At 43.3% G+C, this 23,471-nt stretch overlaps 1 protein-coding gene across 1 annotated transcript in view; it reads left to right on the top strand.

Moving 5' to 3' along the window:
- The window catches only part of LOC124719192 (ATPase inhibitor mai-1, mitochondrial-like), a 61,588-nt gene that overhangs the window by 15,260 nt on the left and 22,857 nt on the right, over positions 1-23,471 (top strand). The window contains exon 2 of the mRNA XM_047244825.1: positions 8,291-8,438. Within this exon, the coding sequence (XP_047100781.1) occupies positions 8,291-8,438 (148 nt within the window). The remainder of the gene's footprint in view (positions 1-8,290; positions 8,439-23,471) is intronic.

Below are 23,471 nucleotides of genomic sequence, written 5' to 3'. Positions count from 1 at the left end.
CCCTCCAGAGTTTCCTTTGTTATTCAGTATATAAGCTACTTCCACTGCTGATTATTTGTGTCTCCAGTGATTGTCCCTCCTACCCCCTCAAAAATATTGAAATTCCTCACTTACCTAAGATTTTAATAAAAACAACAATAAATATACAGGGTGTTACAAAAAGGTACGGCCAAGCTTTCAGGAAACATTCCTCATACACAAAGAAAGAAAACGCTTACTTTCCATGTTACAGCTCATTTTATTACTTCTCTTCAAATCACATTAATCATGGAATGGAAACACACAGCAAAGGACGTACCAGCGTGACGTCAAACACTTTGTTACAGGAAATGTTCAAAATGTCCTCCGTTAGCGAGGATACATGCATCCACCCTCAGTCGCATAGAATCCCTGATGCTCTGATGCAGCCCTGGAGCCACAATACGAGCACGAAGAGTCTCTACATTTGGTACCGGGGTTGCGTAGACAAGAGCTTTCAAATGCCCCCATAAATGAAAGTCAAGACGGTTGAGGTCAGGAGAGCGTGGAGGCCATGGAATTGGTCCGCCTCTACCAATCCATCGGTCACCGAATCTGTTGTTGAGAAGCGTACAAACACTTCGACTGAAATGTACCGATCAGTTGCTTCGAACGTCTTCCTGTCGGGACACCTTCGTTCTAGAAATCTGTACCGATGCAAACGTACCGCGCCACGGCTGTTGCCCCGTGCTAATCCATACATCAAACGGGCATCTGCCAAATCCGCATTTGTAAACATTGCATTGACTGCAAAACCACGTTCGTGATGAACACTAACCTGTTGATGCTGCGTACTGATGTACTGTAGAGCAATGAGTCGCATGTCAACACAAGCACCGAAGTCAACATTACCTTCCTTCAATTGGGCTAACTGGCGGTGAATCGAGGAAGTACAGTACATACTGACGAAACTAAAATGAGCTCTAACATGGAAATTAAGCGTTTCCGGACACATGTCCAATTAACATCTTTTCTTTATTTGTGTGTGAGGAATGTTTCCTGAAAGTTTGGCCGTACCTTTTTTGTAACACCCTGTATAAATATCATAATGTAACAATAATAATAAAAAATTAATAATGTGTTTACACCAGTGCGTAGTCCATCGCTGTGGCATGACTTCAAAGACATCTTAGTTCAGAGAAATACTCTCTAAGGCAGAAAAAAAACCATGCTCAACGAAGGAATTATCTGAATGCGACGAAAATCACGTGTATAGACAAACAAATCATTACGACTGAGTAACTGACAAACAAATGATTGCAACTGGGTGATTTATTCAAGAGGATGAGCTTCAGAGATTGAGCAAGTCACCAACCCTTTGGTCCATCTCTGACGCTTATGCAAGCAGTTATTGGGCTTGGCATAGATTCAAAATGGTTCAAATGGCTCTGAGCACTATGGGACTCAACATCTGTAGTCATAAGTCCCCTAGAACTTAGAACTACTTAAACCTAACTAACCTAAGGACATCACACACATCCATGCCCGAGGCAGGATTCGAACCTGCGACCGTAGCGGTCACGCGCTTCCAGACTGAAGCGCCTTTAACCGCACGGGCACACCGGCCGGCGCTTGGCATTGATTTTCAGAGTTGTTGCATGTCCTCGTGATGGGCTTCTGTTAAATTCTGTCGAGTTGGCGTGTTAGATCTTGAAACCTCGAACTGATTTGAGGGCCCTGCCCATAATGCTCCAGTTGAAGAGAGATACGGCGACCTTGCTAGCCGAGGTAGAGTTCAGTAAGCACGGAGACCAGCAGAAGAAATTCTCGCCGTGTGAGGGCGGGCATTATCTTGCAGGATGGCTTACCCTGAAGGGCAACAAAATGGAGCGTAGAGTATCGTACAGCTGTGCTGTAAGGGTGTAGCGAATAACAACCAAAGGTGTCCTGCTATGAAATGAGGATAACAAGACCATCATTCCTAACTGTTGTGCCGTATGGAGGGCGACAGTCAGGTCGGTATCCCACCACTGTGCGGGGCGTCTCCAGATACGACTTCGCTGGTCATCGGGACTCATTTCGTAGCTGTCCGCCCCGATAGCTGAATGGTCAGCGTTACGGACTGCCGTCCTAAGGGGCCCGGGTTCGATTCCCGGCTGGGTCGGGGATTTTCTCCGCTCAGGGACTGGGTGTTGTGTTGCCTTCATCATCATTTCATCCCCATCCGGCGCGCAGATCGCCCAATGTGGCGTCGAATGTAATAAGACCTGCACCAGGGCTGCGGGACCTGCCCCGTAAGGCCAATGACGCCAAACGCTCATTTCCATTTCGAAGCTTGAATTCTACTTCAGTCAATAAGATTCCAACCCTAGGACGTGTCTGGAGAGGCCATTGATAACGGTGGGATACCAACCTGAGCGTCGCCTACCATGCAGCCCATCGACCAGGAGTGATGCTCTGGATACCATTTCTTTTCATAGCAGGACTCCTTTGGTTGTCATCCGCGGCACCCTTCCAGCACGGCGTTACGTCGACGATATTCTACGCCTCATTTTGTTGGCCTTCGTGGCAAGCCGTCCTGGGTGTACATTTCGGCAAGATATGCCTGCCCGCACTTGATGAGAGTTTTCATGGCTGGCAAATTCTACCTTGGCCAGCCACGTCGCCGACTCTCTCCTAAATTGAGAACGTTTGGATCATTATGGCAGGGCCCTCCAACCATATGGGGATTTTAACGATCTGATGGGCCATTTGGACATAATTTGGCACAATATTCCTCAGGAGGACATCCATCACGCTATCGATGAATGGCAAGCCAACTACCTGTTTAAATTAGTGCCAGAGGTGGACCAATGCGTTATTGATTTGTTAAATTTGTGATACTCTTTCTCCTGACATCTTCTGATTTCCGTCCCACTCGTACAATTCCTTCGTTGTGCATGGTTTTTTGTCTTTTGAAAATTTGAAAAATATTTCTGGCATGCAGTGATTTAAGAACCTTAACAGCAACAAAATTTCACAACTTTGTTGATGTAATAATTTACACAGTATGAGCACCCAGTGTGCACTGAACGGTGTTAATATTTCTCTTACGATCATGAATTTGACAGTTATGCTGGCTACAGGTGTTTAAGCGTTTAATTTTGGGAATGCTGTTTGTTTCTGTCGTTTTGGCCTACCTATGTTGAATCTGTCTGATTTTTTCTCATTGAAATTTCTCCCCTTTTCTGTTCTGCTTTACTCGACTTGCTTGAACTAGTAACATGTCAGATTTGTCGCTGGCAGCAAGTATAATGTTAACTTGCTGCTCAAAGCCCGTCCACAGGGGCTAGCTCTCATGCTAGTAAGCAAGAAGTACAATTACTTCCATTTTAAAGATCTTTAAGTTTCACGCTAAAGGGTCATTCCATGTGAAGGTCTAGGGCTCCCTGCTCGACCATCTTTAATTTTTCTGAAATTTAGTATGTACAGTACCACATGTCTCAAACGAACTTTGGTTAAGTTTTAGATTCTCAAGTGGAATTCTTGTTGAGATACAGCCGTTTGTTGGACCACATACCTGACCACGTTCAGTACAGTATCTCTCTTGCTATTTTTTTTAACATGAAACTTAGCTAGCTTGCACAACTTTTTGCACTCTGTTAAGTGATAATAATAATTACTATTTCTGTAAGCATCATAAATAGATAAACTGTATCACAGTTGGCCTAAAAATTGCTCAAAATCGGCAAGTTTTCCGCTATTGAGACATTAGTTTCTAGTGTTTCGCGGTCAGCGTGAATCCACTGTTTGAATTCAATTAATTCCTCTACATCCCAGTCCTGGAATATTTCTCCTAATTAAATTTTAACTGCATCTGCTTTGACGGCGATGCCGTACAGAGTCTTTGGCACTCAGATCACACACTGCCTTTCCTGTTAGCATTTTGTACTCATCCTTAACATTAGCACTTTGCAGCATGAACTTAACATTCTGAAGTATTGTTCACACACAGACAGAATGCTTGCCTGAAGCACCAACAGTTACGCACCATTTTAGCCTGAGAGCGCAGGATTTCGAGAAACTAACTCCATCACTATATTTATTGTGACAAGCCAGTAAAGTTCTGTAAGATTAAACAGCAGGAACTGCTTCTGTTTTTGTAGTTTAATATCACCAAGCCGAACTGAAACACAGCCTTTGTTGCCAGGACCTGCTGTATTCATTGTCTTCTTAGGAATTGTTGAACTTGTCAGTGACTTCCTTTGACAATCGTTTGCCAATCTTTGCACAGGGAAATGCACCAAAATACCTTTTTCTGCCGTAACTTTCCAGGCTCATTTGACCCTTCGTTCAGAAGTGCCAAACTTTTGCCTTCATTGACTAACTTTTTGGGGCTATAGTCAGTAACTGAACTTCCGTTAATCTATTGGATATTTCAGTTTTTGCTTTCATTTCTTTCAAAATGTCAATGTAATCATTACTCAGACTGCATTTAGCAGAGTGATTAGATTGTACAATGTCTTCTGTCATTCCAGAGACAGACTTTATTTCTTCTGCTATTTTATTTTGCACGCATTCAATGTTTTGTCTCAATTAGCCAGCTTTGTCTCTGCTGCTTATTCTTCGAATTTTCGATGGAGAAGTGCCAAAAACCGTCAAGCTTTCATTCAAAGTGTCTGAGGCATTGGGGTCAAAATCGTCATGAAGCTGATGTGGCCTCAGCCATTGAAATGTTTTTGCTTTGCAGCTGATGCAAATGTTCTGACGTGGCTTTAAATTGCTACTGGTCACTTTATTCATTTCCTCGGACATGACTAAAGTGACTTTTAACAAACCACATTTGACAATGGAATTCTGCTTTTTAAACGGATTGCAACATGACTTTTGGCTGATTTCGTATTTGTGGAGGTACTTTCCTTGGTGACGCAAGCAGATCTGGTCTGGTCATGTTCTGATCGTCAAATAATAAGAATTTTTTCATTTTCTGATAAGCTGCTAACGGAATTGAGCCCTATTTTGTTCGAATAAAATATGCCGTGGTGACAATTTGACGACAATTTGCGCCCAACAGTGCATTTGGCTATAGGATAATCATTATCAATTGATTCACTGACGTACAGTTCGAATCAAGTTAATTAGCAAAATAATAGTAATGCGAATCTGAAGACATGTATACTAGGTTGCACTCGACTATGTTCCCAAAACGATGTAGACCACCACCTCAAAATGCAACAGATACAACAACAGACTTTATGGAACACTCGAGATCAAAATAACAGGTATCTGTAAACAAACATGGCGGCACGGCGCCAAGAAATCTGATACTGCGCGTGCGCGACTTCTGCAAATTGTCCAGCTGTAGCCCTCTTTTTTTTGCACTGTTGCCAGCGTTAGTCAATCTAATCAAATTTTCTAGGATGTTCAAAACATGCTCTTTCTAATGAGAGTGGTTTTAAAAAGTTTCTAAAAGGTACTTTTGAGCGAAATGGGATTGAAAATACCCTATTTTTTAGCGTTTTTGGAAAAATCGTCAACTTTACACTAAATTTGTAAAGTAACAGAAAGAGCTAGCAACATAAAATTATAAATTTTAAAAGAATAACATGTAGACATACTATACATCAAATTTAACATCTGTTACTTAATTATTTAAGGAGCTATGTAACTTTTAATTTTTTTAGAGTGCCAGTTTTTTAAGCCGACTTTGACACACCTTATCTGCAGAAGTAGTATTTATTAGGGGCCTATCACCATTAAATATAGTGTAAAAGTTGTACAAGCAAGCTAAGATTCATGTTTTAAAAATAAATACCAAGAGAGATTTTAGATGTCAAAGTTGGTGAAATCTCAGTTCCGTACTGTACATGGTCATTGTATGAGAGGCGAACAACCGGCTGTATCTAAAATGGCTGTATTCTCCACTGGAGAATCTAAAACTTAAAGTTCGTTTGAGGCTTGTGGTACTCTACATATAAAATTTAAAATTTCAGCAAAATCCAAGGTGGTCGAGGGAGGGGGGGGGGGGGGAGGAGGGGGAGCGCACTTCCAAAAAATTGGACCACTTGACGTGGAATGTCCCTTAAGCATTCTCTTGAAGTCGACTAAAACGTCTGGGAATTGAGAAATGTAAAAATTTAAATGGTTTTGTTTATAACTGAAGTTGTTGCCACAGTTGTACAAAATTTTTGTTGTTGAAGTCTTAACAACTAAGTTTCGGGGTCTCAGCCCCGTCTTCAGGTGCAACTAAAATCATTACAAAGTGTGCTTGTCCTAGTCAAGTTAAAAGGCAGCACATCTGCTGTACATAGCTGCCATATATCTGCTGCCTTTCAACTTAACCATGACATGTACTCTTTGTACTGATTTTAGTTGCATCTGAAGATGGAGATGAGACCCCGATACGTCGGTAATAACATTATGTAGCTGTAGTGGAAGTTTCAGTTATGAGCAAAGGACTTAACAGCTGTGGATGTCCCACTACCAGAAATTTATGAATGGTTTTGGTAAATTGTCTGTGGAGGGGATCATGACCTCCGTGAGCCTCCGTTGGATCCGCGCCTGCCTACGAGCCATAATTTTCAGGTAGCAGTCATTTGGTGGTATCGTTGATAGTGGGCGAACGCTACAAGGTAGACCTTCAATGTCGCTGTCATGTCGTCCAATTCGATGGCTAATTTTCCGTTTTGCCAGCCCTACTTGCCGCAAAGTGATAATGTGTTCACAATCTAAACTTGAAGTGATCCTTCATGGCTTGCTGGCAGACTGAACAGTGTACACTAGCCGCACGTACCGCTCACGATTGGAGACACAGGGCAGTTAGTCACTTGTCAGTTGCACTGAGAACGCAGGCTTACTTTAACCTCCACTACACAGCAGTGCGTAGCCGGCCGTTGTGACCGAGCGGTTCTAGGCGCTTCAGTCCGGAACCGCGCTGCTGCTACGGTCACAGGTTCAAATCCTGCCTCGGGCATGGATGTGTGATGTCTTTAGGTTAGTTAGGTTTAAGTAGTTCTAAGTCTAGGGGACTGACCACCTCAGATGTTAAGTCCCATAGTGCTTAGAGCAATTTTTGAACAGCTGTGCGTAATCGCTTTCTACGCTCAGAAGAGTACTAAGAGAGAGTTTTCGATAAACACACACACACACACACACACACACACAGTCAAACACACAAGCTCTGTCAGTCATGAGTGTGGTGAAAAAGTTTTTCTTGGGCAGTTTCTGTTTATCTACATCTACATGATTAATCTGCAATTCACATTTAAGTGCTTGGCAGAGGGTTTAAAAATGGTTCAAATGGCTCTGAGCACTATGCGACTTAACTTCTGAGGTCATTAGTCGCCTAGAACTTAGAACTAACTAAACCTAACCAACCTAAGGACATCACACACATCCATGCCCGAGGCAGGATTCGAACCTGCGACCGGAGCGGTCGCTCGGCTCCAGACTGTAGCGCCTAGAACCGCACGGCCACTCCAGGTGGCTGCAGAGGGTTCATCGAACCACAATCATACTATCTCTCTACCATTCCACTCCCGAACAGCGCGCGGGAAAAACGAACACCTAAACCTTTCTGTTCGAGCTCTGCTTTCTCTTATTTTATTTTGATGATCATTCCTACCTATGTAGGTTGGGCTCAACAAAATATTTTCGCATTCGGAAGAGAAAGTTGGTGACTGAAATTTCGTAAATAGATCTCGCCGCGACGAAAAAGTCTTTGCTTTAATGACTTCCATCCCAACTTGCGTATCATATCTGCCACACTTTCTCCCCTATTACGTGATAATACAAAACGAGCTGCCCTTTCGATGTCCTCCGTCAATCCCATTTGGTAAGGATCCCACACCGCGCAGCAATATTCTAACAGAGGACGAACGAGTGTAGTGTAAGCTGTCTCTTTAGTGGACTTGTTGCATGTTCTAAGTGTCCTGCCAATGAAACGCAACCTTTGGCTCGCCTTCCCCGCAATATTATCTATGTGGTCTTTCCAACTGAAGTTGTTGGTAATTTTAACACCCAGGTACTTAGTTGAGTTGACAGCCTTGAGAATTGTACTATTTATCGAGTAATCGAATTCCAACGGATTTGTTTTGGAACTCATGTGTGTCACCTCACACTTTTCGTTATTTAGCGTCACCTGCCACCTGCCACACCATACAGCAATCATTTCTAAATTGCTTTGCAACTGATACTGGTCTTCGGATGACCTTACTACATAATTTTTAGTGTTATCATTATTTGCATGATTGACGGGTATCAGTGTGGGTTGTCAGCGAATGTAAAAAACGTGACTAGTTGTAAGGAAAGCGAGGAGTATGAGGTACGAAGAATGACGGGAGCGGTGGGGCAGCCGGCAGCAGCGGCGCCTCGCGTCCGAGACGAGTGAGGAGGACGACGAAGGGAGCAATCGCGGCAGGAGCGCCGGCTCCATCCGGGATGCGGGCGGCCGCATCGCCGAGGTTGGCGCCGCCCGCGAGAACGTCTACTTCCGCAAGATGGTCAGTATCCGCACACGCCTACGTTACGAGACGGACGGTAATCTGCATCACATTTTCTTATTTAAGATTTTATATCACAGTTATAAGCTTACCGGAATAAATATTAGTCACTCCCTGGAAACGGCATACTGGCCGAATTGGAATGCTGTAGATGGTGTAGGCCTCGTACCAGGTGGTCACATTACCCTGCACTGCGGACGGAAGTCCTGGCACTGAAGTTGTTCGTACCGGGCGGTTATAAGTGCAGCAACTTACGGAGGTCCAGCGTGCGCAGTAATTATCACGTGGCAGCGAAACTTGGTAGGTACGCTAACGCGTTAATGCGGAACAGGTTTAAGCTGGAAAAAAGCTACTTCCAGTTGCAAATCTGGCGATATACAGTATCTCGTTGACGTCTCTGACACTCATACTGAACCAATGGTGTAAGCGGTGATTAATAATAAAATCAACATTATCCCTTTCCCGCTTGTTTGATCTTTTCTGCTCATGTCTCGTAACTGTCAATTACATGTGGAATCATTTCAACATGTCTTTCTTGCATTCACCGGCCTCGGTGGCCGAGTGGTTTTAGTCGCTTTAGTCCGGAACCGCGCGACTGCTACGGTCGCTGGTTCGAATCCTGCTTCGGGCATGGATGTGTGTGATGTCCTTAGGTTAGTTAGGTTTAAGTAGTTCTAAGTCTAGGGGACTGATGGTCTCGGATGTTAAGTCCCATAGTGCTCAGAGCCATTTGAAACAGTTTTTCTTGCATTCACAGCGCCAAAATGAGCAGAAAAGATCAAACAAGCGGGAAAGGTCATCAGTCCCCTAGAACTTAGAACTACTTAAACCTAACTAACCTAAGGACATCATACACATCCTTGCCCGAAGCAGGCTTCGAATCTGCGACCGTAGCAGTCGCGCGGTTCCGGACTGAAGCGCCTAGAACCGCTCGGCCACTTTGGCCGGCGCCAAATTAGCACCTGGTGGCCAAAACTGGAACTATTTTTTTTCAGCATTAGTCGGTTCAACATCAAGACGTTCGAATACTTACGAAGTTTCGATGCCTGACGATAATTATAACCCACACTGGACCTCTGTGATACTGCACTTCAATTATAAACATCGAATATGTGCCATTCTGTTTTACAGAATCAGCACAATAAGATGGGTCAATGTGGAGTCGCAAAATAATGGCTAAAAGGAGTTATCATGTTTGGACATACCCACAACCACACCATGAGGGAAGTTGCCCATTTATTGGTATTTCATCGCTGTCTAACTTATCTACAAATAATAGTGCACCACTCGTTGCATTTAACATGGCGCCAGAAAAGTGGTTGTAAAAAGGTCCTAACTGATACGGACTGCATAGGTCACACCTCTCGACAAACAAAATCCAGACACAAAGGAATTAAAGACATTAGCTGCCAGTGGGCATTGATTTAAATCATTGGAGGAAGTTGACAATTTGTGCTCGACTGAGGTTCAAACCCGGATCTTCTGATTACTAGGCAGATATGCTGACCACTGTGCCATCTGGACAAAGTGGTCATCGCAGCTCCACGGACTATCCTAACACGCCTCCCGTCAGATCCAAATACTCAACTTATCCGCACACCACTGATGTAGTAATCCCTTGCACATCATGCGCATTACTCGTGGCTTTTTGCCGATTCCTTTAGGTATCTGCACTGAAGAAATCATTGGCCGTCGTTGCCTTAATTACGTACGTGGTGTCTTGTTCTTTTGGACATGTCGGAAAGGACTTACATCAATTTTGGTCCTGCAGCCACTATGAATCAAGACATACAGAGATTAAAGCATTAGTTGCAAGTGGGCTTTGATTTATATCAATGGGGAAAGTTTGAAATTTGTGCTGGACTGGGATTTGAACCCAGGCCTCCTGCTGACTAGGTAAATATGCTAACCACTACACCATCTGGACAGAGGGGTTATCACAACTTCAAGGACTACTACCCCAGGCAAATTAGTAAGAAAATCAGCAAATGGGGGAAAATGTACAAGGTTTTGAAACTTCGGGAAAATACTCATATGGAATGTAGTAATAAGAAACAGAATAGTTCCCTTTCGTAGGGTGGGCGCGTCCCCATTTTATCTCCCCCGGAAATCATTTCGTACCATATTTTAAATTTATACGCAAAAGGCTCATTTTTCGAACACAGCTCTTATTAGTTAATATATTCCTCGCAAAATTGTACACGAAAAAGATCTTGTGCATCTTTTTATTGATACGGGTAGTATTTGAGGTATAAGAATTGGAATAGGACTCTGTTAACGTAATGGTTTGTAGTCTTTATTACTTAGCAAAGTATATAAATGAAAAGCGTAATTAGGTGTATGGAAATAATGAATAGCCTCTATATTCTACTTGATGGTATTTCTTTTTCGATCAGTATTGTTGAAAACAGGAGTAAGTGCCAACAATGAAAACGTCAAGTTCCTCTTCCCATTCCCTCAGCGCTCCCCTATCTCTATTGTCGCTGCCGTTTCTTCCTATCCAGGAGTCCAGTTCAGCTGAGTTAACGTTGTGAACTGTCAAAGTAGCGCCAGAGAGTTCTGTTTTTGTGATACTAGTCATCACTTTGTGGTGATATTAAGTGCTTCTTGGTCTCATTTTTTTGCCCCAACTGAGAAAACAATGATGCTGGATTGTACTACCGGTTTTACCTGTGGTAAGTCTGTTTCGGAAGGAGAGAGATCAATAGGGCTTGGAAACTCTGATATGCGTCAACAAGGAACGGAAGGATGGGGCTCATAATCTTTTACAGAACGCTGGACTGGTTTAAGTATGTCTATGTGAAGGAACGTAATAGAAGGAAACTAACTAATCAGAATGTTGCACAAGTAGATGATACAAATTTGAGATCCTCTCCCTCTTATCCATTCAATTTCAAAAAATAGTGTTTCATATGTGCAAAAGATTTGACATAAAGGTGGAAACAAAAACACCATGCCACAAACGCCGTGGAATGTTTGGAAGTTCGCTCTTTAATTTAACTGTGAAGCATACGCTGCTTGAGAAAGCAGAGAAAGCTTAATTAGTGTCGAGCTCCTCCTCTGTTCGAAAACGAGACCGCCCTCAAAATGTCAATTTTGATGCCGCTTTTCAAGAATTACGCAAATTTATAGATAGTTCAGAGGAGTGTCTATTTTCACTGCTCGATTTGCTGCAGAAACTTAATGAATGTCTTCCAGGAAAGGAGACAATGACTATAAAAACTCTAATAACAAACTGACTGTTGCTGAAGGAGCGTTCGAACAATACTCACTCTCTCGCCAAAATTTGGTTCTCTGAAGCTTAAGCGAACCATCATGGTTAGGACAATGTGCATGTCACCTGTTAGGCTTGAAAAAAATATAACTGAAGTAGATACAACGCATTTCTTTCAGTGAATGCTGCGCACGTTTCATTGACCTGATGATTTAAAGGATTGCTTCATGTACAAATTATCGAGGTTACCAATATCTCAGTTTGACAGCAGTGGATTGATGAGGAAGACAAAAAAGTCGTCGCTGTAGCTTCTTTTCAATCAAATACCTAAATGAATATTGACAATAATGAATCGAAGTTCTTTGTTCTAGAGGGAGTGTTTCTTATCCACCACGTCGTGTGGCTTGAGAATGGAACTTTTGGTGACATTTATAAAACCTTAATAGCCTATATTCAGAGACATTATAAAGATGACGTTGCCGTTGTATTTTACGATTATTCAGAAAGTTCTCTAAACATAAAAACTATTGAACGCCAAAGGCGAGGGATGAGGCGGACCTCACGAGAAATTTTCTTTAATGAAGGGACGTTATGTGTTGAATCACAGTCCGCCTTTCTTAGTAACGTCAGCAATAAGGAAATGTTTATTTCACAGCTTGTGCAAAAACTAGGCAGTTTTGGTATTGAAACCAGGATTGAGAATGACGATGCACATGAAATTGTTGCAAAAGCAATTAATGCCTCAAGATTTTACGAGCAAGTGATTATAATGGGTCAAAATGTAGATCTTCTTGTGCTACTTATCGCTCTTGCTCCAGACGACACAGACATAAACCTGACGAAGGAAGGTAACGGTAGCGTCATGAATACAAGAATTCAATACTGTTTCTTCATGCAGTAAGTGGTTGCGACAGCACTTCAGCCTTGTTTGGGAAAGGAAACCTGCAAGCTTTCCAAATATTCAACCAGTATCCCCACCTTCATAATATTCCACGGATATTCAACGATCCTGCTTCCTCTCCTGATATTACTGCAAAAGCAGAAGAGGAATTTATACTTTCTCTACACAAAAACATTAGAGAGTCCTGATGACGACAACTGAAATCCCATTCGATTTAAACGTTTTAATGTTCTTGTGGGTCAGGCAAACAATGCTCTCATACTCTCTCGTTTGCCTCCCACTACTGGTGCAGGACGCCTCCACTCTTACCGAGTTTACGTAGAAGTCCAGCTATGACTGGGGAACAACTTTCATCCCAGAAACTGGGGCTGGAGGGAATCAAACTCATCCCTCTGCCCGATTCACATGAAACGACTGCTCCAGAGAAAATAATGCTACTGATTTCATGCGGCTTCACTCAAGGCCGCGGAAGAATGCGCGGATGTGTGAAGGCTGACCTACATTGCACAACAATGTGCAAAACTGTCGTGGCCAAAGCTGCACTTATGTGCCTAGCAGTGATGTGGCAGAAGACATGGCTCATGATTTTATGTAAAAAAAATATTTACAAGAATATATTTGTTTGATAGATATTGTGATATTTTCAATGTCTACAAAAAAAGAAATGGCTCTGAGCACTATAGGACTTAACATCTGAGGTCATCAGTCCCCTAGACTTACGAGGGCAGTTAAATAAGTAATGCAACACATTTTTTTTCTGAAACAGGAGTTGTTTTATTCAGCATTGAAATACACCAGGTTATTCCCCAATCTTTTAGCTACACAATACTGTTTTTCAACGTAATCTCCATTCAATGCTACGGCCTTACGCCACCTTGAAATGAGGGCCTGTATGCCTGCACGGTACCATTCCACTGGTCGATGTCGGAGCCAACGTCGTACTGCATCAATAACTTCTTCATCATCCGCGTAGTGCGTCCCACGGATTGCGTCCTTCATTGGGCCAAACATATGGAAATCCGACGGTGCGAGATCGGGGCTGTAGGGTGCATGAGGAAGAACAGTCCACTGAAGTTTTGTGAGCTCCTCTCGGGTGCGAAGACTTGTGTGAGGTCTTGCGTTGTCATGAAGAAGGAGAAGTTCGTTCTGATTTTTGTGCCTACGAACACGCTGAAGTCGTTTCTTCAATTTCTGAAGAGTAGCACAATACACTTCAGAGTTGATCGTTTGACCATGGGGAAGGACATCGAACAGAATAACCCCTTCGCTCCGCCATTGCAGGAGTCACAGCTGTGCACGGCCGGCCCGCACGCGGGAGATCAGACAGTCTTGCTTGACCTTGCGGCGATGATGACACACGCTTTGCCCAACGACTCACCGTGCTTTTGTCCACTGCCAGATCACCGTAGACATTCTGCAAGCGCCTATGAATATCTGAGATGCCCTGGTTTTCCGCCAAAAGAAACTCGATCACTGCCCATTGTTTGCAACGCACATCCGTTACAGACGCCATTTTAACAGCTCCGTACAGCGCTGCCACCTGTCGGAAGTCAATGAAACTATACGAGACGAAGCGGGAATGTTTGAAAATATTCCACAAGAAATTTCCGGTTTTTTCAACCAAAATTGGCCGAGAAAAAAAATGTGTTGCATTACTTATTGAACTGCCCTCGTAGAACTACTTAAACCTAATCAACCTAAGGACATCACACACATCTATGCCCGAGGCAGGATTCGAACCTGCGACCGTAGCGGTCGCGCGGTTCCAGACTGAAGCACCTAGAGCCGCTCGGCCACACCGGCCGGCCATTGTCTACATGCTGTACATGTATTGTAGATATATTACAACAAAAGTAATTGTCGATTAGCTTTACAGTAATTCTTAATTTTCATGAAATTTGATTTTCATTCCAATAATTTAAGTTGCATAAATCGAAAGTAAAAGACTAAAAAGCAAAATTGTCCCATATATAAAACTCTTTTTTAAAAGAAATTTCACTTTTTTACCTTCAAATTTTAGCACTCATAAACTAATTACCTTGCTTAAACATGCATTTGACCTTGTCTGAGTAGAATTATACCAGAAGTATTTTCTGTCAGACAGATAACTTCGTTAAATGAAACGTTTTTCGTAAAGTTTGAAAAAAGGAAAATTAATTACATTAAGGGGTGGGGGAGGGAGAAGCTCTCCCTATAGGCAAGGGAACTTTTCTGTTTTATACTTCTATATTGCCTATGAGTGAGTACTATCCAAAAATTTCAAAACTTTATAAATTTTTTCCCCCATTTTTCCTAATTCACCTGGACTTTACCTTAGCACGCCTCCCATCGGACCAAAATTCTCAATTTGTCCACACACTACTAGTGTAGAGCCTTTTCGCCATTATCTTCATTATTTGCGGCATTTTGCCGATTCCCGTAAGAGTTCGAACTTGGTGTGCAGCTGCAGTGAAGGGATCATTGGCTGTCCTATCCTTAATTATACATGTGGTGTCTGTTCTTTTAGACATGTCTGACCTGCATGCTAGGTTCGGAGTCTCTGTGCGAGCCGGGGGAACGATTGGGACGAAGAAGTGTATCTCCGTTTACCTGGCAGTTGACCTGAAGGGGAGATTCATATCGCACCAAGGATTTCCGGCCAGAAGTCAACATCTGTGGCCGGTCCCTGCATTAGGAGGAGGCGAGAGAACGTCAACAGTGGCGTGCCTCGTTGGTACAGGAATTTGTGCCGTTGGATAAGGGGCTCTTTCAAGCAAAAGGAACAAGGACAATGATTGCGTTTCGGCTGGGCCAAATAATGTTTTCAGAGGACACTGCTGGGCTAGATAATGTTTCTCGAGGACACCCTCCAGACGCAGAAAACAGGAAAGCAGCTTCCATCAAAAGTATACAGTCTTGGAGCACTAGCTGGAAAACGATTTTATACAGATAACATATTTCTATATACAGGAAATGTATTCGCACTTGCGAATATGGACAACCATCGGATGTATAATGGGATGATGACAACGAAAATTTGTGTCTGACTGGGACTCGAATCCAGATTTCCCGCTTATCGCGGTCAGTCGCCTTATCATTAAGCTATACGAGACCCAAACCTCCATAAATCGTCGACAACTTGCCTAGAGCCTGTACTCCTACATTCATTAGTACACTACTGGCCATTAAAATTGCTACACCAAGAAGAAATGCAGATGATAAACGGGTATTCATTGGACAAATATATTATACTAGAACTGACATGAGATTACATTTTCACACAATTTGGGTGCATAGATCCTGAGAACAACCACCTCTTGCCGTAATAACGGCCTTGATACGCCTGGGAATCGGGTCAAACAGAGCTTGGATGGCGTGTACAGGTACAGCTGCCCATGCAGCTTCAACACGATACTACAGTTCATCAAGAGTAGTGACTGGCGTATTGTGACGAGCCAGTTTCTCGGCCACCATTGACTAGTCGTTTTCAGTTGCTGAGAGATCTGGAGAATGTGCTGGGCAGGGTAGCAGTCGAACATTTTCTGCATCCAGAAAGGCCCGTATAGGAGCTGCAACATACGGTCATGCATTATCCTGCTGAAATGTAGGGTTTCGCAGGGATCGAATGAAGGGTAGAGCCATGGGCTGTAACACATCTGAAATGTAACGTCCACTGTTCAAAGTGCCATCAATGCGAACAAGAGGTGACCGAGACGTGTAACCAATGGCACACCTTACCATCACGCCTGGAGATACGCCAGTATGGCGATGACGAATACACGCTTCCAATGTGCGTTCACCGCGGTGACGCCAAACACGGATGCGACCATCATGATGCTGCAAACAGAACCTAGATTCATCCGAAAAAATGACGTTTTGCCATTCGTGCACCCAGGTTCGTCGTTGAGTACACCATCGCAGGCACTCCTGTCTGTGATGCAGCATCAAGGGTAACCGCAATCATGGTCTCCGATCTAATAGTCCATGCTACTGCAAACGTCGTCGAACTGTTCGTGCAGATGGTTGTTGTCTTGCAAACGTCCCCATCTGTTGACTCAGGGATCGAGACGTGGCTGCACGATCCGTTACAGCCATGCGGATAAGGTGCCTGTCATCTCGACTGCTAGGGATACGAGGCCGTTGGGATCCAGCACGGCGTTCCGTATTACCCTCCTGAACCCACCGATTCGATATTCTGCTAACAGCCATTGGATCTCAACCAACGCGAGCAGCAATGTCGCGATACGATAAACCGCAATCGCGATAGGCTACAATCCGACCTTTATCAAAGTCGGAAACGTGATGGTACGCATTTCTGCTCCTTACACGAGGCATCACAACAACGTTTCACCAGGCAACGCCGGTCAACTGCTGTTTTGTGTATGAGAAATCGGTTGGAAACTTTCCTCATATCAGCACGTTGTAGGTGTCGCCACCGGCGCCAACCTTGCGTTTCGGCTGGGCCAAATAATGTTTTCAGAGGACACTGCTGAGAGATCTGGAGAATGTGCTGGGCAGGGTAGCAGTCGAACATTTTCTGCATCCAGAAAGGCCCGTATAGGAGCTGCAACATACGATCATGCATTATCCTGCTGAAATGTAGGGTTTCGCAGGGATCGAATGAGGGGTAGAGCCATGGGCTGTAACACATCTGAAATGTAACGTCTACTGTTCAAAGTGCCATCAATGCGAACAAGAGGTGACCCAGACGTGTAACCAATGGCACACCTTACCATCACGCCTGGAGATACGCCAGTATGGCGATGACGAATACACGCTTCCAACGTGCGTTCACCGCGGTGACGCCAAACACGGATGCGACCATCATGATGCTGCAAACAGAACCTAGATTCATCCGAAAAAATGACGTTTTGCCATTCGTGCACCCAGGTTCGTCGTTGAGTACACCATCGCAGGCACTCCTGTCTGTGATGCAGCGTCAAGGGTAACCGCAATCATGGTCTCCGAGCTAATAGTCCATGGTGCTGCAAACGTCGTCGAACTGTTCGTGCAGATGGTTGTTGTCCTGCAAACGTCCCCATCTGTTGACTCAGGGATCGAGACGTGGCTGCACGATCCGTTACAGCCATGCAGATAAGGTGTCTGTCATCTCGACTGCTAGGGATACGAGGCCGTTGGGATCCAGCACGGCGTTCCGTGTTACCCTCCTGAACCCACCGATTCAATATTCTGCTAACAGCCATTGGATCTTCCTGTCGGTTAAGTTTCGTGCCTGTAGCACGTCATCTTCGTGGTGTAGCAATTTTAATGGCCAGTAGTGTATATCGCCATACAGGGGAGACGTTTTAATTGAAAGTCGCTTGCCCGGTGTCGGTGGATAAATGCACACAGCAAAAAAGTTGCCTGGGATAGATTGAAAAGGGCTGTTTATAGACGACGTGAGCTCCAACCGCTCTTAGGGATCTACACCAAATCGCCGTTGAGGAATGGGATAATCTGGACCAACGTGCCTCGATGAACTTGTGGATAGTATGCCACGATGAATACAGGCATGCATCAATGCAAGAGGATGTGCTACTCGGTATTAGAGGTACCGCTGTGTACAGCCGTCCGGACCACCACCTCTGAAGGTTTCGCTGTATGGTGGCACAACATGCAATGTGTGGTTTTCATGAGCAATAAAAAGGGCGGAAATGATGTTTATGTTGATCTCTATTCCAATTTCTGTACAGTTTCTGGAACTCTCGGAACCGAGGTGATGCAAAACTTTTTTTGATATGTGTAGGAGTATAAAGGCGGGCGAGACCCGAAATAGTGTGCCTAGGGCACACACTTTTAGGAAATTTCTTCTGTTCCCTAAGCTGAAAATGTACTTAATCATCAGTTTGGACTTCCTCAGTGACTACAATACACTATTAGACTTGGGATGCGCCGAAGTCATTTGGCAAAAAAGAAATAATGGTAAGCTTCGTTTTTAGGTACAAGCCATTCGTGTACACATACTGGCGAGCTGTTTGAAACTGTGTATGAACAGAGGAGACTGGAAAAGAAGGAATGCAGACTGGGAAAGCTAAGATGAAGAGGATTCAGTATACGAAGAAGAATCGATAAAAAGGGAAACTGATTACACTATCAACGAATGGCTAGAATAGATTACGGACATCAGCAGAGAAGGTTGAGAAGAGTTGAGGGAAATACTAGCCGATAATCAAGAGGTATTTTTACCAAAGACTGGGACAATCAACAGTTTTCAGTACACTTTCGGCGTGAAGGACCGCAACAAGTTCTTTGTACCTCCCTACGCATTCCCACCCGCATACAGAACGAATTTGAACCAAGAAATAGAACATATGTTGCAAGATGGTGTCATCGAACATTCGGTATCAATTTATAACAGCCCTCTGCGAGTCGCTGAAAAGAAGGAGGGTCTATTAAATTCAAGGCAGATTGGTACTATCATCACGTGGGAGACAGATAGAAGAACTACAAAGATTTCACAGGGTGAAAGTCTTCTCATAGATCATGTGAGATTAAGTTTTTGTCAGATAGCACTGCACCCTTCTTACTGCTGATACGCTGTGTTTATAGTTTTCGGTTTATGCTATCAGTTTTAACGACTACGTTTCGGTCTAAATATATCTTAGACTCGAGTTATTCGCAGGCTAAACGAATTTCTTGACGAACCAGTGAAGCAAGACATTACATGTTATATCGACGACTTTTTGAATGCCAAAGAAACAGGGAGTGATCACAACAGAGCCCTAAAGGTGTCGTTCACTTCTCTAAGGAACCGTTGTGTAACCGTCTGTTTAGAGAAATCCCGTTTAGCACACAGAGGCAGTGTTTTTACGACATATTGTGTCAGCGGAAGGAGTAACACCGAACCCGGAAAAGGTAGAGCTATCGTATAGTTTCCGACGCCTTACACCGGAAAGAATTCAAGAAGATACCTCAAGGTCATAATTTTTTAAAAAAAAAAATTTATCGGAATGGAGACGCTAACAACTCCAAGGCTCTGTGGATTAACGTGGTAGAAGACACAGTGTGTGTGGGTTGCAAATGCAGAGAGCGAATTTCAGGCACTGTAAAATTCACTGGTACTCATACTTCCCAAATTATCTGCTGATTTCTGCATGACAACTGACCGCTCGAAGACAGGGATTGGAGTCATGATATTCCAGCAGTTGAGGAAGATGGAGAGACCATGAAGAAGATAATAGCATCTGCTAGTCATGTGCTTTCAAAACGCATAATAATTTAGTGAGTGACTGAACTCGAGGCTTTAGTTATTGTTTGGGGTTTTAAGAAGTTGTGCGACTTCCTCTTCAGACACAAAACGAGAGTGTATGGTAACCACCGAGCGCTAGCGTGTCTGCTGACAACCAAGTTAACCCACAATAGAATGATATCGTGGGTTCTTTATCCGCAAGAATTCGACTTCACAATCACATACGTGCCTGGCAACAAACATAATAGCCAGTGCACTGTCTCGTTCACCGGTGGGTCTGAAGAAAGAGATAGCCAAGAATATTCAATGTCTTCAGCTCATTGTCTTCAATTTGAAGGCAGTCACTTCAGTTAATCTGAGAAATGTGGCCTTCGAGAATTACATTATCATGTCATTAAAGGAGATAATAAAGAACATGACAAGGGTCCAGCACTTAAATGGCTAAAGGAGAAGTCATAATCAAACTATTTTATTTCGTTAGAAAGGGGGACCTATTCCACCATAGGGTGTTCTTGGCTCACTGTGGGCCCTTTGCATTCCGGAAGAACCAATAAACAAAGTGATATTGTATACCTACCTCAGCTACGAGCATTTTCGGATGAAGAAGTGTTTTCAGAAATGGAAAACCTTACGCAATTTCAGTAACATGGAGCAGAGGATAAATAAATTCCTTTCCGTTTGCAAGGCATGCCAAAAGGCGAAACCAAGTACTCAGACGAAGCAGAGACTGCGCTATCTAACTGTGCCCAATAAACTGCGATACTTAGCAGAAGCAGTCTTAATGGGAGCACTGTCCGCAATACAGCATGGCTTTTGGCGCATATTAGTTGTCGTGGAGCTCACGTTCAAATTTGTGACTCTCACTCCATTACATAGAGTTACTTACTTACTGTATCGAATGCACTCTGCAAGAACTTTTTAGTACAAGTAGAACGAATTGATAGAATTATCTCAGAAAATGGAGCACAGTTTAAATCAGAATGATACACAGACATCCTATGAAGACACAGGATGCAGAATTCTAATGTCACAGCATACCACCCGATTTCGAACCTTAGGTGGAACAGAAGGTCCTTGTCAGATCATTTCGACTGCAAAACAAACAGAAGGGATTGTGTCAGAAGTTTTCCTTGTATACAAAAGCCCACTAAGGATTAGACGTATTGCACATGCAAAAATGTACAAGTTAGAAATCACAAAGTCAAAGCAGTCAGCCGGTGTGCACTACATCTGCCACATAAAGCCTTTCACAGACAGACGAAAATGATAAAAATACAAGAATCAGCAAGACAGAAAAGACAAGGAAAGATGCCAGAAAAGGATTACTGTCATACTGTGTATGGCCGTACAGATAACAAAGTCAATGCATGTTGTACAAACATGACAGGAGCATGTACAGAGGAACACCATACAACGAGAAAGAGAGAGAACTGATATCAATCTTTGTCGTAGCCCGATGTGGTAGTACAAAAAAGATTGTGATATGGTCTATTCGAAATAAATTTGTAAGTGGTAAGGTGCACAGTCAATTCACTGAGTTCATGCGGACAGACGGTATATGTTTTACAGAGGAGAGGTGTGTAGCTGGAAGAGATACGTTATATATCAAGTGTTTGCCTCATGTCGGATGGCTGTTGCGAGGAATGAGATATCGGTACTGGTCGTCAATTGTCGTTTCGTATTTTTTAGTTGTTATAGCTGTCTAGCCATCAGTTGATTGTTTGGGGTTATGCGCTCTTTTATTTTGTCGGCGCCAACCAGCGTTATAGACGATGATTTTAAGTGTATTGATGTCTTTGCTAGTGATGCGAGTGGATGCGAATGTGTTTAGTTCTGTGAATTTGTTGTCGTTTGACGTCAGAGAACGTCCATAAGAGTTATGTGTTCTTTGTAAACATTTTTTGTGGTTTTTATAGCAGCATGAGTGTTACGTGTTTGGCTGCAACAAGATTGATTGTTGTGTGAAGGATGACATGGGCGAGTGATGACTGTGGGAATAAGAGTTGCCGCGCGGGATTAGCCGAGCGGTCTCAGGCACTGCAGTCATGGAATGTGCGGCTGATCCCGGCGGAGGTTCGAGTCCTCCCTCGGGCATGGGTGTGTGTGTTTGTCCTTAGGATAATTTAGGTTAAGTAGTGTGTAATCTTAGGGACTGATGACCTTATCAGTTAAGTCCCATAAGATTTCACACACACATTTGAACATTTTTTTGAATAAAGAGTCTTGCTGCAGAATTCTGAGATGCTCACCAGTCTTCAACAATCCAGTGTCCAATAATAGCATGTAATGAGATACGGGATATAATGGTTACTAAATGCTTTTTGTTAGTGTATGCAGGAGAGATAAAACACGATGAATAAGGGAAGGTCGAAGGTACTGAGATCGATGAAGGTATTATAACAATGAAGGAATTGTAAGGGATATCAAACCTACATAGGTGTGTAATTAATGTGAAACTGAAAATAACATCATGAGAATCTCAGCTCGGCGTTGCACACAGTAATTTAATGAGAGATAAAAATTAGATATATAAAAAATTGCTGTAGGATCTAGTTAGTGTTGTGAGATTTTGTCCTGAGGAGTACAGAGCAGATACTAAAGACAACGAAACAGATGGTTGGAATGGAAGGTAATCAAAAACGAAATATGTTAGGGTGGTGTCATCCGACAGTAGGGACCACAATCTAATCCAGAATATTGGTAATTTACTCAAAATGGTTCAAATGGCTCTAAGCACTAAGAGACTTAACATCTGAGGTCATCAGTCCCCTAGACTTAGAACTACTTAAACCTAACCAACCTAAGGACATCACACACATCCATGCCCGAGGCAGGATTCGAACCTGCGACTGTAGCAGCAGCGCGGTTCCGGACTGAAGCGCCTAGAACTGCTCGGCCACATCGGCCGGCTGGTAGTTTATTAATCATGATGTTTTATAGTTAACTAGGTTTACTATGCATGCAAATTAACTCATCATATTATACTTCAGTTATGACATGATGGAAATGGGAACATACTAACACATTCAATACTTGGGCTGTTAACCCATTCTTCTCTCATGATAGCTTCATAAGACGAAAGACATAGGTCATCTGCTATAATTAGCCACTCACAATAAATGAGAATAAATATATAAAACAATGATTAAACTGTATAGTACATCAGCCATAATTAAATGTCATCAGATTTGTTTGCATTTTCATTCACACTTGAGGACACTTGACATTTATAGTCATTATATTTTTGTGTACTATTAGTGTCACTCCATATTTATGAGAGTATGTATTTTAGATTGTAGAAAGTCGTGTACTGAGTCTGGTCTTTAAGTACAGCGCAGAACCACACAAATTCGAGGAGTAGTGTCACAAGAGCAACCTGTGTGTGCTGCCAGCCTGACATAACGGGAGCACCGAGTGCCAGGGGCACTGTCACAGCGGGTGAATGCTAGCCACTGAGAGAGATATTGTCACAGCCAGCTTGACTGTCACCCCCACTATAGACTGTTCCAAAGAAGACAAAGAGGAGGTGCACCAGCTGCCCACTGCATTGATTACATCTGGCAGATGCGACACGCATGCTATGAGTGACGACCAGATAGCTGCATCAAACTAATCCGTGTGCCAGCCATCTGTTCATTGTGCCTCAGTGAACCTCCACTACACTGATGCGACAGAAGTGAATTCCAGTGCTCGTGTGACGTTCCAGACGAGAGTAAAACTCAAAGATGAGGTTCATTTCATGTAAATCTT

Source organism: Schistocerca piceifrons, chromosome 1, assembly GCF_021461385.2.
Source record: "Schistocerca piceifrons isolate TAMUIC-IGC-003096 chromosome 1, iqSchPice1.1, whole genome shotgun sequence".
Taxonomy (NCBI): Eukaryota; Metazoa; Arthropoda; class Insecta; order Orthoptera; family Acrididae; genus Schistocerca; species Schistocerca piceifrons.
Note: the sequence above shows the minus strand (reverse complement) of the source record. Positions and strands in the feature narration are given on the sequence as shown.